The following is a 12,422-nucleotide window of genomic DNA, read 5'->3' as shown; positions in this document are numbered from 1 at the left end:
GGAAGAAATGGATTTTGTTTTTCATCGAGTGAGGGCCAACAACCTCAAAGAAGTAAAGTTATTTGAGGGCTGTGTCCCCAACCCAAATCTCCAAAAAGGACTTTTAAATTTGGAGTAGGGAATGTTTTTAAAAAATGGGGGGGGGGAGTTTAAAAAAAGGAATTGAGAAAAGAAGAGAACATTAGTAGAATAAGGGAAGAGAAGCAAGAGAATATAAGGAGAGAGAAATAGAAGAGAGTAATAAATATAATTAGACTTATTGATTTTAAAAGGGGTATGGGAGAATCAAAATAAGACCTACTGGTAGACAGAGACTTGCATTTATAAAATTTGACAGACTTTTGTTAAAATGAAGACAAAAGCCAGGAATGGTCTGCATGCTTGAGATTCCCCACCCCTGAAGTAGGGGGGGAAAAAAGGACAATTTAAAAGATAGATAAATGGTAGAAATAATATGATAAGAAAAAAAGAAATATGTGATAGATAAATGATTGAAATATATGAACAATTTTCAGAAAATTGTAAACTCTTAACAGCCATCAGACACACACACATATATACATATACATATATGCATATGTATGTGTGTATATATTCCAAATTACTAAAAAAGAAATGCAAATTGAAACAACTTTGAGATTTCAACACATACCCAGCAAACTGGCTTTTGATACAGATACTTTTTGATATCAAAATATTCAATATTTCAATATTGATATTGAAATAGTCGCTGGGAAGATGGCAGAGTAGGTCAGAAAATTTCAAACTCTCCAGATTCCCCCCCACCCCAAGCAAGACAAAATAACTCCTCAGAGCAAAAGTTGAGCAGCAAAAATAAACAAGAGTTGGGGACAGAATAGTAGTCCTACCAAAAAGAAAATCCCAGGACTGAGGTTTTGTCCTTGTGAAGTATAAACACCTCCAGGCTAATTCCATAGGAACAGCAAGCAGTGAGTCTGTTGGGTTGGGGGGTAGCCTTGGCCTCTGGCACAGGATTCTCACCTCCCAGACAGTGTGGGGAGTTGGGTGTCTGAGGAGCGGAAGATTGAGGGAACCTCTGCTGATAAGGGATGCCAGGCCCAGCTGTGCTGCTAATACATAATCCGGAGGTGGGGGGAGGGCACACGGTATGGGAGAGACTGGTGGCTGTGGACACTTACAACAGGGTGAAGTTCTTGGTTCTGGTTCCAGGCCACAGGGAATAACTGAAGAAGAACCTGAGGCCAGAGGCACCATCCCCCATGCCGCAGGACTAGAGGTGATTAGAACAAATTGCTATAAATATTTTTTAAAATGTGCAGGCAAAGGAGAAAGAATCCATCCATAGAAAGTTACTGTGGGAATAGAGAAGACCAGGGTTTGTCTTCAGAGGAGGATACTGAAGCAAAAAAAGCCTTTCCTACCCCAGAGTCATGTCAAATGGTCACTTGCCCAAAAAGAATTCATAGAAGAACTTAAAAACTTAAAAATGAAATGAGAGAGATTGAGGAATTTCTTTTAAAAGAACAATCCAAGAAAAACAAGAAGGTTGTAAAAAGAAAGTTAACCAACTAGAAAAGGAGATCCAGAATCTTAAGGAAGTAAATGACCACTTGAAGATGAAAATTGGGCATGGAGAAGCCAGCAAAGTTATAAGAGACCAAGAAATGATAAAATATAAAGAAGGAAAAAATAGAAGAGAATGTGAAACATCTCATAAGAAAAACAACTGATCTGGAGAATAGATCAAGGAGAAAAAAGCATAGAAATAATTGGTCTACCTGAAAGCTACAATCAAAAAAAGAATGTTGATACAATAACACAAGAAATAATTAAAGAAAATTGTCCTGTGTTAGAAGTGTTAGAATAAGAGGAGAAAGTTAAAATAGAAAAAAAAAATGCACCAATCACCACTTGAAAGAGATCCTACAAGGAAAACCTACAGGAATATCATAGTCAAATTCCCAAACCCCAACTCAAGGAGAAAATATGAGAAACAAGGAGAAAACAATTCAAATATGGTGGATCCACTATTAGAATCACACAAGACCTAGCAGCAGCAACGTTAAAAGACCTCAGGTCTTGGAACACTATATATTTAAGAGCAAAAGAACTGGGGTTATGGCCAAAAATATCATAGCCAGCAAAGTTAAACATAATCCTGAACCCCCCCCAAAATGGATATTCGATGAATTGCCAGACTTTCAGGATTTTATTGCAAAAATGACCTGAACTTAATAGAAAATTGGACACACAAGATCCAAGAGAAATATAAGGTAAACATCAAAGGCTAATTACAAGGGATTCAATAAGGACAGACTGTTTATTTTTACACGAGGAAATGTAAACCGTATCTCTGAGACTGTAATTAGTCATTGGGTAGTTTGAAAGAAACACTGGGGTAGAACTGAGTAGGATGTGATTCTAAAAAGTAATACCATCTAGGAAAAAGTTAAAAGAGTAATTATCTTATACAAATGAGGTGTGAGAGGAAGAACTGACACAGAGGAATTAGATGGGGAAGAGGGTTGGTAATTCTGGAACTCTGCTGTCATCAGGAATGGGTTAAAGAGGAAACAATGCATATATATCTAGAAGGGTATAAAAAATCTAAATTCAGAAAGAAATAAAAGGCTAGGGTGATAGGGATGGGGGAGGGATTTTTAGAGGGAACTCTACTCACATCAGATCTGGGTTAAAGAGACAACAATATACACATTTAGAAAGGAATAAAAGTCTTCTAAATTTGTAAAGAAATAAGAGGGTGAGGAAAGAGGATAAGAGGGGCATTAGAAGGGGGTCGGGAATAGGATAAAGAGGGAACAACATATATACATATATATGCATATACATATATATATATATGTATTTGGAAGGCTATAAAAGTCTTCTAGATAGAAACAAGAAGGCAAGGGAAAAGGGTGGGGGTGGGGGGACAGGATAAGGGAGGGATCCTTGGAGAGGCGTTAGGCTAAGTAGTGGGAGGGCAAGGTAGCACGTAGAAATAGAGAAGTCAGGAAGGATAGGAAATAAGAGATAAACACAAACATAAAATAAAGATCATGAGTAGAATTTATTAGGGAAAAAAAGCAGGGGTAGTAATCATGATCTCAGACAAAGTTAAGCTAAAATAGATTTAATCAAAAGAGAAAAATAGGGAAACTACATGTCAACCATATTAATCAATATTGTTTTAGACTAATTAAAATAACTGTACAGTATAAGGTTGGAATATTGCTGTGGTGTAGGAAATGATGAGTTAGTAGATTTAGAAAAATATGAGAAAAAATATGAGAAAGACTTGGACTTATGAAGGAAGATGTTATCCACCTTCGGAGAAACAGAGCACAAACAAGTATAGGATGGTCTTACATAGATGCATAGGCACATATATATATATATATATGTGTATGATTACAGATATCTATGTATATGTATGCATAGTAAGTATATGTATGTATACGTGCGTATATATGAATGCGTGTATATACATACATTCATATATACACATAATATATATTATTTATATATGTATATGTGTGCATGTATGTATATATATATATCCATATTTAATTATATTTGGGGGAGGGAGGAAGGAAAGGGAGAAAAAAGAACAAAGTAAAAAGTGCATAGCAGAAAACAAAATAAAACCTACAAGAAAGTAAAGAAAAGATGGACAGCTCTAAACGCAATGTCTGGTATTTATTACATAGGTTTTCTTGAAATGGAAATTTATTGCTTTATATTTTGAATCCTCTCTTAATGTCCTGCTGTGCACATGGCAATGTTTTTTTCTTTTCTTATTTTGTATTTAAGTGTTAGTATGCATTTGTTTCTTCTTTCTTTTCCTATTTTGTATTTAAGTTTAAAAATTAAAAAAAGAACTGTGAATTGGCCCATTTTTTTCTAGAAAACAATTTGGAACTATTTGAGAAGTCATTAAAATTTGCGTTTGTTCCCCCGATCCATCTACTGGGCACATATCTCTAGAAAAGTAAGTTCACATTTGCCACAATATTCATAGTGATACTTTTGAACAGCCAAAAATTAGAAACAAATTTGCGGATGATTGGAAAAATTATTCCATTTGAATCTAACAATGCTATTGTGGCATGTTATTGTTGTTCAGTTACGCAGGACTCTTTGTGACCCTGTGGACCATAGCATACCAATACTGTCCATGGGGTTTTCTTGGCAAAGATACTGGAGTAGCTTGCTATATCTTTCTCCAGCTCATTTTACAGATGAGAAAACTGAGGCAAACAGTATGAAGTGACTTGACCAGGGTCACCCAGCTAGTTGCAGTCAAGTCTCCCTGACTCCAGGACCAGCACTCCATCCACTGACCCACCTACCTTCTTCCTATTGTACCATAAGAAATCATAAATAGAAGTAATTCAGAGAAACATAGTATACTTGTAGGAACCGATGCAAAGGGAAGTAAGCAGAAACAAGAGAACAATATAAAATAATGTAAATGAAAAATCTCTAAATGGTATCCAAAGTCTAATTAACTGAAACGACCAAGCTAGCTCTTAAAGAAGAGGAAATGAAATACATTTAGGGTCGGGGCCTATGGGTGCAGAATACTATATTTGCCATCAGGTTCATCTCACCTTTCTCCTTCCTTTGACTTGTGCTCCAGTATGCTAAAAACTTAATTTCATCCTTCTACTGCACCATCATCTATTGCTACTGTACCTAGATCTGAGGAGAGTGTTTTGTAAAATAGATATGTAGTCAAGGGATAGTTTTGGTACTATTCCTGATCAGGTGGGTACATCCAGGAAAGCCTTTTACATCTGTTTTCCCATATCTAAAATAAATATAAAGAAATGGGTTAAAGCAGTAGAAAGAGCACTGGAATTGGGAGCCAAGAGACCTGGGTTCAAGTTCCAACTGACTAGCAATTATTAATGATAAGACTTATTAGGTGTATTAACTTGGACAAATAATTTTGTCTCTTCTAATCTTTGTAAAATGGGAATGGGAGGCATCAGATTAGGTGTCACAAAGAATGAATTGATTTATTTTTTCTTTGAAAGAAGTTTTACTGACGACTTTGGCCTCTGATGACTTTGTCCCTATACCAAGGGCAGCTATGTGGTGCAGTGGATAGAGCAGTGGGCTGGAACCAAGAAGACTCATTTTCCTGAGGTCAAATCTAGTCTCAGACACTTACTAGCCTAGTGACCCTGGGCAAATCACTTAACCCTGTTTGCCTCAGTTTCCTCATCTGTACGATAAGTTGGAGAAGGAAGTGGCAAACTATTCTAATATCTTTTCCAAGAAAATTCCAAATGGGGTTATGAAGAGTCAGACATGACTGAAAATGACTGAACAAACTGTCCCTATACCACAGTCATCTCCAAAATGTCCACCCCCATCCCCCACCCCTACAAATCTAACGGCCTTGAAACTAAGGAAAACAGGAAAGAAAAACCAACTGACAAAATGACCTTGGCTGATAGCTTATGCAATACTTTGTACCTGTAGTCCTCACTCCCTATGAAGGGGATCCTATGTCATCCTTTGATACTGGAGAGGATCAAGATTGGTCACTGCAATTAATCTGAATTCATTTCCATATATTTGAAAAGTAGTCACTATCTTATCATGATAGGATAATGATGTCCAGTCATCCTATCTTATTATCCAGGAGAGATCATACAGTCTGTCATTCTGAGGTCTAATGGCAGGCATTAAAATAACATTATTTTCTTTTTCCCCTGTAAGTATACACCTTCTCCTTTAAGTACACAGAAAACATTATCCCTTAGGGGAAAGGCTGGAGTCCTTGTTAGCCACAATTTCATTTTGAGTTTAATAATAATCTGGACAGCATAAACAGCTCAATCTGATTGGAGGATTGGGGAACATCCCCTACCACTCCCCTCTCCTCCCCAGTCAGCTCCAGCAGCAGGAGAAGGGGTGTGAAGTCTGGAGAGGGAAGCTGTGAGCAATGTCAGCCAGTGTCAGCAGAGTAGTGGTCTTACTGCTGCAAGACAGTGCAGGAGGCAGCAGCAAACAAATCTGTCACCTAGAAGGGAAACCTTTCAGTATGGTTGACAGTCACAGAGTCCCTGGTTGGCAGGTGTGGTGTATAAGTGAGGGGGGAAGGGGGGCAGAGGGGGGAGCAGGAAAGGGGCGGGTTATAGGATGAGGTCCGGAGGGGATGGGGGTGGGGAGGAGGTGGATGGGAAGTGGGAGAGGTACGACTGACATTTCAAGGTTTCTAAACCCCAAGGCCTCTATGAGATAGTGGGAGGCACAGTGTTCTGGGAGGGAGGAAATACATGTTCTTGTCCCATCTCTGCCACTGTGTGACTTCAGGTAAGTCACTTCTCCTCTTGGTGTCCTGTTTCCTCATCTGTAAAATGAAACATATGGTCCTAAATGATCTCTGAAGACCCTTCTAGTTCTAACATTCTGAGGTTCTGTGTCTTTATATAGCGTCAGAAATAATTCCTAAAAAGCAGACAGCCAGAATTCCTTGCTATATTAGTGGCATCCGACTCTTCATGATCCCATTTGGAGTCTTCTTGGCAAAGATACTGGAGTTTTTTGCCATTTCCTTCTCCAGCTCATTTTACAGATGAGGAAACTAAGGCAAACACGTTTAAGTAACTTGCCCAGGGTCACACAGCTAGTAAGTGTCTGAGGCCAGATTTGAACTGCAGGAAATAAGTAAGTCTTCCTGACTCCAGGCCTGGAACTCTATCCACTATGCCGCCTAGCTGTCCCCTTGCTATATAACCTGTTAAATAATTTCTATGAAGTTCTATAGAAATCTATGCAGCTTCTAGCTACAGAAACCTTCCAGATCATGTCTTACCTTCAAGTCTGCCAGCATTCTCCTCTCGCAGCCTTTGGGGTCTTCACCAAACCCAAACACAAAGAAAGTATTTGGCTGAAGTGCTGCTCTTTATAGGCAATAGTTCTTAATCCAGTCTCTCTCTCTTTCTGTCTTCTTACCTATCTGCTATTTATTAGTCAACTGCTAAGAGGAATTTCTAAACTGCTTGGTGTGCAAGTGATAAAGTCCAACGTACCTGCCGGAGGTTATTGACATTACTTTGTAAGGTTTGTTTGTAGTGTGTTTAAAATCAGATCCAGAACTCTTTCTGACTGGTTGCAGGAAGGATTTCTCTTCCTTTTGCATTATTGACTGAGGGGAAAGGAGATAGACTAAAGAACAGTCCAATGAAGTGAAGATTTTAAAAAGGGGTGGTAAAGTGACCTTTAGATGGAGAGGATTAGCAAGAGATAGAAAGAGAAATTCCATTTAAAATTACTGTGGACGTTATAAAGTATTTGGGACTCTACCTGCCAAAACAAACCCAGGAACTATATAAACACAATTACGAAACGCTTTTCACACAAATAAAGTCAGATCTAAATAATTGGAAAAACATCAGTTGCTTGTGGTTGGGCCGAGCTAATATAATAAAAATGACAATTATGTCTAAATTAATTTACTTGTTTAGTGCCATGCCAATTGAACTACCAAAAAATTATAGAGCTATAAAAATACCAACCAAAATCATCTGGGAGAACAATAGGTCCAAAATATCAAGAAAATTAATGAAAAGAAATGCAAGGGAAGGTGTCCTAGCCATACCAGATCTTAAACTGTATTATAAAGTAGCAGCCATTAAAACTACTTGGTACTGGCTAAGAAATAGAGTGGTGGATCAGTGGAATAGGTTAGGTACACAAGACACAGAAGTCAATGACTATAGTAGTCTACTGTTTGATAAACCCAAAGACTCCAGCTTCTGGGATAAAAACTCACTATTTAACAAAAACTGCTGGGAAAACTGGAAAACAGTATGGCAGAAACTGGGCACAGACCAATATCTCACACCATATACCAAAATAAAGTCAAAATGGTTCACAATGTAGATATAAAGGCTGATACTATAAGCAATCTGGAGGAGCAAGGAATAATTTACCTGTCAGATTTATGGAGAAGGGAAGAATTTATGACCAAACAAGAGCTAGAGAGTGTTATGAAATGCAAAATGGCTAATTTTGATTACATTAAATTGAAAAGTTTTTGTACAAACAAAGCCAATGCAACCAAGATTAGGTGGGAAACAGAAAATTGGGAAAGAATTTTTACAACCAGTGTCTCTGATAAAGGCCTCATTTCTAAAAGATACAGAAAACTGAGTCAAATTTATAAGAATATAAGTCATTCCCTAAATGATAAATGGTCAAAGGATGTGAACAGTCAGTTTTCAGAGGAAGAAATTAAAGATATCTATAGTCAAATGAAAAAATGCTCTAAATCAATATTGATTAGAGAAATGCAAATCAAAACAACTCTTAGGCACTACATCTCACCTTTCAGATTGGCTAACATGACAGAACAGGAAAATGATAAATGCTGAAGAGGATGTGGGAAAATTGGAACATGAATGCATTGTTGGTGGAGTTGTGAACTGATCCAACCTTTCTGGAGAGCAATTTGGAACTTTTCTCAAAGGGCTATAAAAATGTGCATACCCTTTGGCCCAGCAATACCACTTCTAGGGCAGTATCCCAAAGAAATCATGCAAGGGGGAGAAGGACCTGTATGTGCAAAAATACTTATAGCAGCTCTTTTTGGGGTGGCAAAGAACTGGAAATCAAGGGGATACCCATCAATTGGGAAATGGTCTAAACAAGCTGTGGTATATGAACGTAATGGAATACTGTTGCGTTATGAGAAATGAGGAGTAGCTGGACTTCACAATAACCTGGAAAGACTTACATGATCTGATGCTGAGTGAGGGGAGCAGAACCAGAAGAACATTATACACGATTACAGACACATGGTATCTCTGATGACTAATTTTGATAGACTTGGCTCTTCTCAGCAATGCAAGGTTCTAAGACAACTCCAAAAGATTCATGATGGAAAAAGCAATTCACATCCAGAGAAAGAATTACAGAGTCTGAATACAGATTGAAGCAAACTATTTGCCGTCTTTTTTTTTGTTTGTTTTTGTTTCTGTTTTGCTTCTTCTTTCTTATGGTTCATTCCATTGGTTATAGTTCTTCTTTACAATTTGACTATCGTGAAAGTATGTTTAGTGTGAAGGTATACGTAGAACTTATATCAGATTGCATGCCGTCTTGGCTGGGGCGGGGAGAGGGGGAAGGGGAGAAAATTTGAAACTCAAAAACTTGAGGAACTGAATGTTGTAAACTGAAACTAAAAATAAATTAATTAATAAAAAACGTAAAAACAAAAAAATTGGAGAGGATTTTCAGGGCATTTGAATAAAGCAATTTCTCTTGCCAGGCTTATTTTTAATTTTTTTTTCAATGAACCAAAAAACATTTTCTTTTCCCTTTCCCACCTCTTCCCCACTCCACATGAAGGGAAAAAGGAAAAGAAAACCCTTGTAACAAATATGCATAGCCAAATAAGACAAATTTCTATATGGCCATGTTTTATAAAAATGTTTCATTCTATACTCTGAGTCCATTGCTTTTCTGTTAGAAGATGGGTAGCATGATTCATTATTTGTCCCCAAGAATTGTGACTGGTTACTGCATTGATCAGAATATTTCAAAGTTGTTTGTCTTTCCAATGTTGTTGTTATTGTATAAATTCTTCTCCAGTTCTATTCACTTCACTTTGCATCAGTTCACACGAATATTTCCAGGTTTCTCTGAAACCATTCCTTTCATCATTTCTCATAGCATAACACTATTCTATTACATTCAAATGCCATAATGTGTTCAGCTGTTCTCCACCTGTTTAGGTTTCAATTCTTTGCCACTACAAAGAGAGCCAACACAAACATATGAGTCCTTTTTCCTTCTTTGATCTCTTTGGGAGCAAAGGCCTAATAGTGGTGAAAGGGCATGCAGTTTACCTTTTGAAGCATAGTACCAAGTTGCTTTCCAGAGTGTCTGGACCAAGTCACAGTTTTACCAACAGTGCATTAAAGTGTCTGTTTTTTTCCATGCTGCTCCAACCTTTGTCATTTTCCCTTTCTGCTAACTTTACTAATCTGGTGTGTGTGAAGTGGAACCTCAGAGTTCTTTTGACTTGTGTTTCTCTAATTATTAATGATTTGAAGCATTTTTTTCGTATGGCTATTGATGGCTCTTCCTTAGAAAACTGCCTGTTCATATCATTTGACCATTGATCAGCTGGGGCATGGCTTTTATAAATTTGAATCATTTCCTTACATATCTTGGAAATGAAGGGGAAGGTAGGTGGCATGATGGACAGAGTACTGGGAATCAGGAGAACTGTAACCAGAATGGCCTTTGTTTTCTTTGAGTGACTCAAATTTATCTCAGTGAGCTTTACTAGGTGCTAAGCCCCAGGCCCAAACCCCATTCCATTAGGTGTTAACGTAATCCATGTGGGTGTGAACCTCCCAGGGTCCTAAGCGGGGAGGGGCAACTCAAGAACCAATCACCAGAGCCTGAGCTCTGGTGATTCAGATGATGTTTGATGTCTGAAGCTCTATAAGAAGGGAGGACAGAGCCATTTGTGGGGGGCTCTGGAGATGGTGTTGATGAGGAGACTCTGGGCAGCTGTAGCTAAGGAGCCCTCCAGCTTGTAAACCTGGATGCTGAGACTTTGTTGAACTCTGGTAACTATGTGTTGGGATTTGAATCAGACAAAGTCTGTCTGTTGATGTTGGTAATTTGTTTGCATTTTGTTTTGAAGTTCAGGGTGCTGGATTTTTCCCCTGAACTAACAGTAAGATTTGGCAACAGATTGAATAAGTGAGTGGACAAAGGATTTGAGGGTGATGCTGAGGTTTCAAGTCTGAGTGACTGGGAGGATGGTGGTACCCTTATGAGAGGGGAGGGGTTTGTTTTTGGGGGGTATAGAGATAATGAGTTCTGTTTTGTACATTTTGCATTTGAGCTCATCCTCATACATTCTAAACACTTATTCAACAGTTGCCTAAATTCCAGTATAGGTTTTATAATTGGGAAGGCGGTTATTATCATCCCAACTCCTATTCCCACTCATAGGTTGGTTCCCCCAAAGCAAGGCTACATCTCCCCTTGGTTGGGGAGGGGGGAACCTGAGGTGTTGGTATGTCTTTCTCTAATGCTATCAGGGCTGGAGCTCTGATTCTAGTGTTTTCCTCAATATTAATCTCATTATAGTTGATTGCTCCCTGTATCATCAATACCCTCCAGTGGATTAATGCCCTAGTACCATTTAACTAATCAGTATTGTATAAATTAATTAATTTTAAACAAAAATTTGTAAAATATTTGTAAACTTCCTGAGAAGAGAGCAAGAATAGGCACCACAAAACACTTCCCTCCCAGTACCGTGGGGCACACCTTCCCCTGTACCACCTCAGTCCTTAGAGAGATTAAGCTCATATTGAAAGCAGTTTCTGCATAGAATTTGCTCTACCAAGTTCACTTCTAAATGCATAGCTAGATAGAGGAGCTGTTTACACCCAGTTTTGGCTGCCTTCTATCCACTTAGTCACTTGAGACCTAAATCCTCATTAGGCTTGGCTGTCTGCAAAACCTGGCATGGATTCAAACTCCTAGACTTCTAAGGGCTCACTTTCCTGACCTGAATTTCGCAAGGTCACAGCCTTCATCTAAGAGCAGGAAAAAACAAAACAAAACAAAACAACAAACCAACCCATAAAGAGGTAAAGAACAGTAATGTACTCGTACCTTCCAGCTGACTGTACTAGTAATACTAAGTCAAGATGCTGAATTCTACTTAAATCATCCTGCTAATGTATGGATGGTTCCCGTGTTTCCCAGCATTCTATGTAGTAATAAATGGCCTGTCCTATTCCTGATTCATATTGTGCATTGGGCTCCTTCTTTACTTCTTTCTTTCTCTTTCTTTCTCTTTCTTTCTCTTTCTTTCTCTTTCTTTCTCTTTCTTTCTCTTTCCTTCCTTCCTTCCTTCCTTCCTTCCTTCCTTCCTTCCTTCCTTCCTTCCTTCCTTCCTTCCTTCCTTCCTTCCTTCCTTCCTCTTTCTGTCTCTCTCTCTTTCTCTCTTTTTGCGAAAAACACTGCATTAGAGGCAAAAAGTAAATGTCCTTGAGTAGCCTGAGCAAGGGTGATGAGCCAATGAATGTGAGAATGGGGAGCCTACTTCCCCTAGTCAGGTGTTAGGCTTCCCTAAGAGATGAATCCAGGCAAACCACAATGGGTAGGGAAAGGCTAGAAACTGCTGCTGCTGCTCAACAGCTCCCTGTGGCCTTAGTTAAGCATTATCTTTGGCCTCTATGCTGGAATTTATACACACACACATACACTTTAAGATTTATGAAGCCTCTAATACATTTTTATCCAAGTCTCAAAATTGTTATGTGTGGACTATAGGGTATAGGATCATAGAATCATATTTTTATCTCCTTCCAATGGGGAGGTTGAAGGGAATAAGCATTTCTACAGCACCTACTATGTGCTAGGCACTGTGCTAAATGTTTTACAAA

At 38.4% G+C, this 12,422-nt stretch overlaps 1 protein-coding gene across 1 annotated transcript in view; it reads right to left on the bottom strand.

Moving 5' to 3' along the window:
• The window catches only part of HGD (homogentisate 1,2-dioxygenase), a 92,477-nt gene extending 85,472 nt beyond the window's left edge, over window positions 1-7,005 (bottom strand). The window contains exon 1 of the mRNA XM_036744591.1: window positions 6,815-7,005. Coding sequence (XP_036600486.1) covers window positions 6,815-6,832 — 18 coding nt within the window. The 5' untranslated portion in view covers window positions 6,833-7,005. The remainder of the gene's footprint in view (window positions 1-6,814) is intronic.
• Between the last annotated feature and the right edge of the window lie 5,417 nt (window positions 7,006-12,422).

Source organism: Trichosurus vulpecula, chromosome 2 (assembly GCF_011100635.1).
Source record: "Trichosurus vulpecula isolate mTriVul1 chromosome 2, mTriVul1.pri, whole genome shotgun sequence".
Taxonomy (NCBI): domain Eukaryota; kingdom Metazoa; phylum Chordata; class Mammalia; order Diprotodontia; family Phalangeridae; genus Trichosurus; species Trichosurus vulpecula.
Note: the sequence above shows the minus strand (reverse complement) of the source record. Positions and strands in the feature narration are given on the sequence as shown.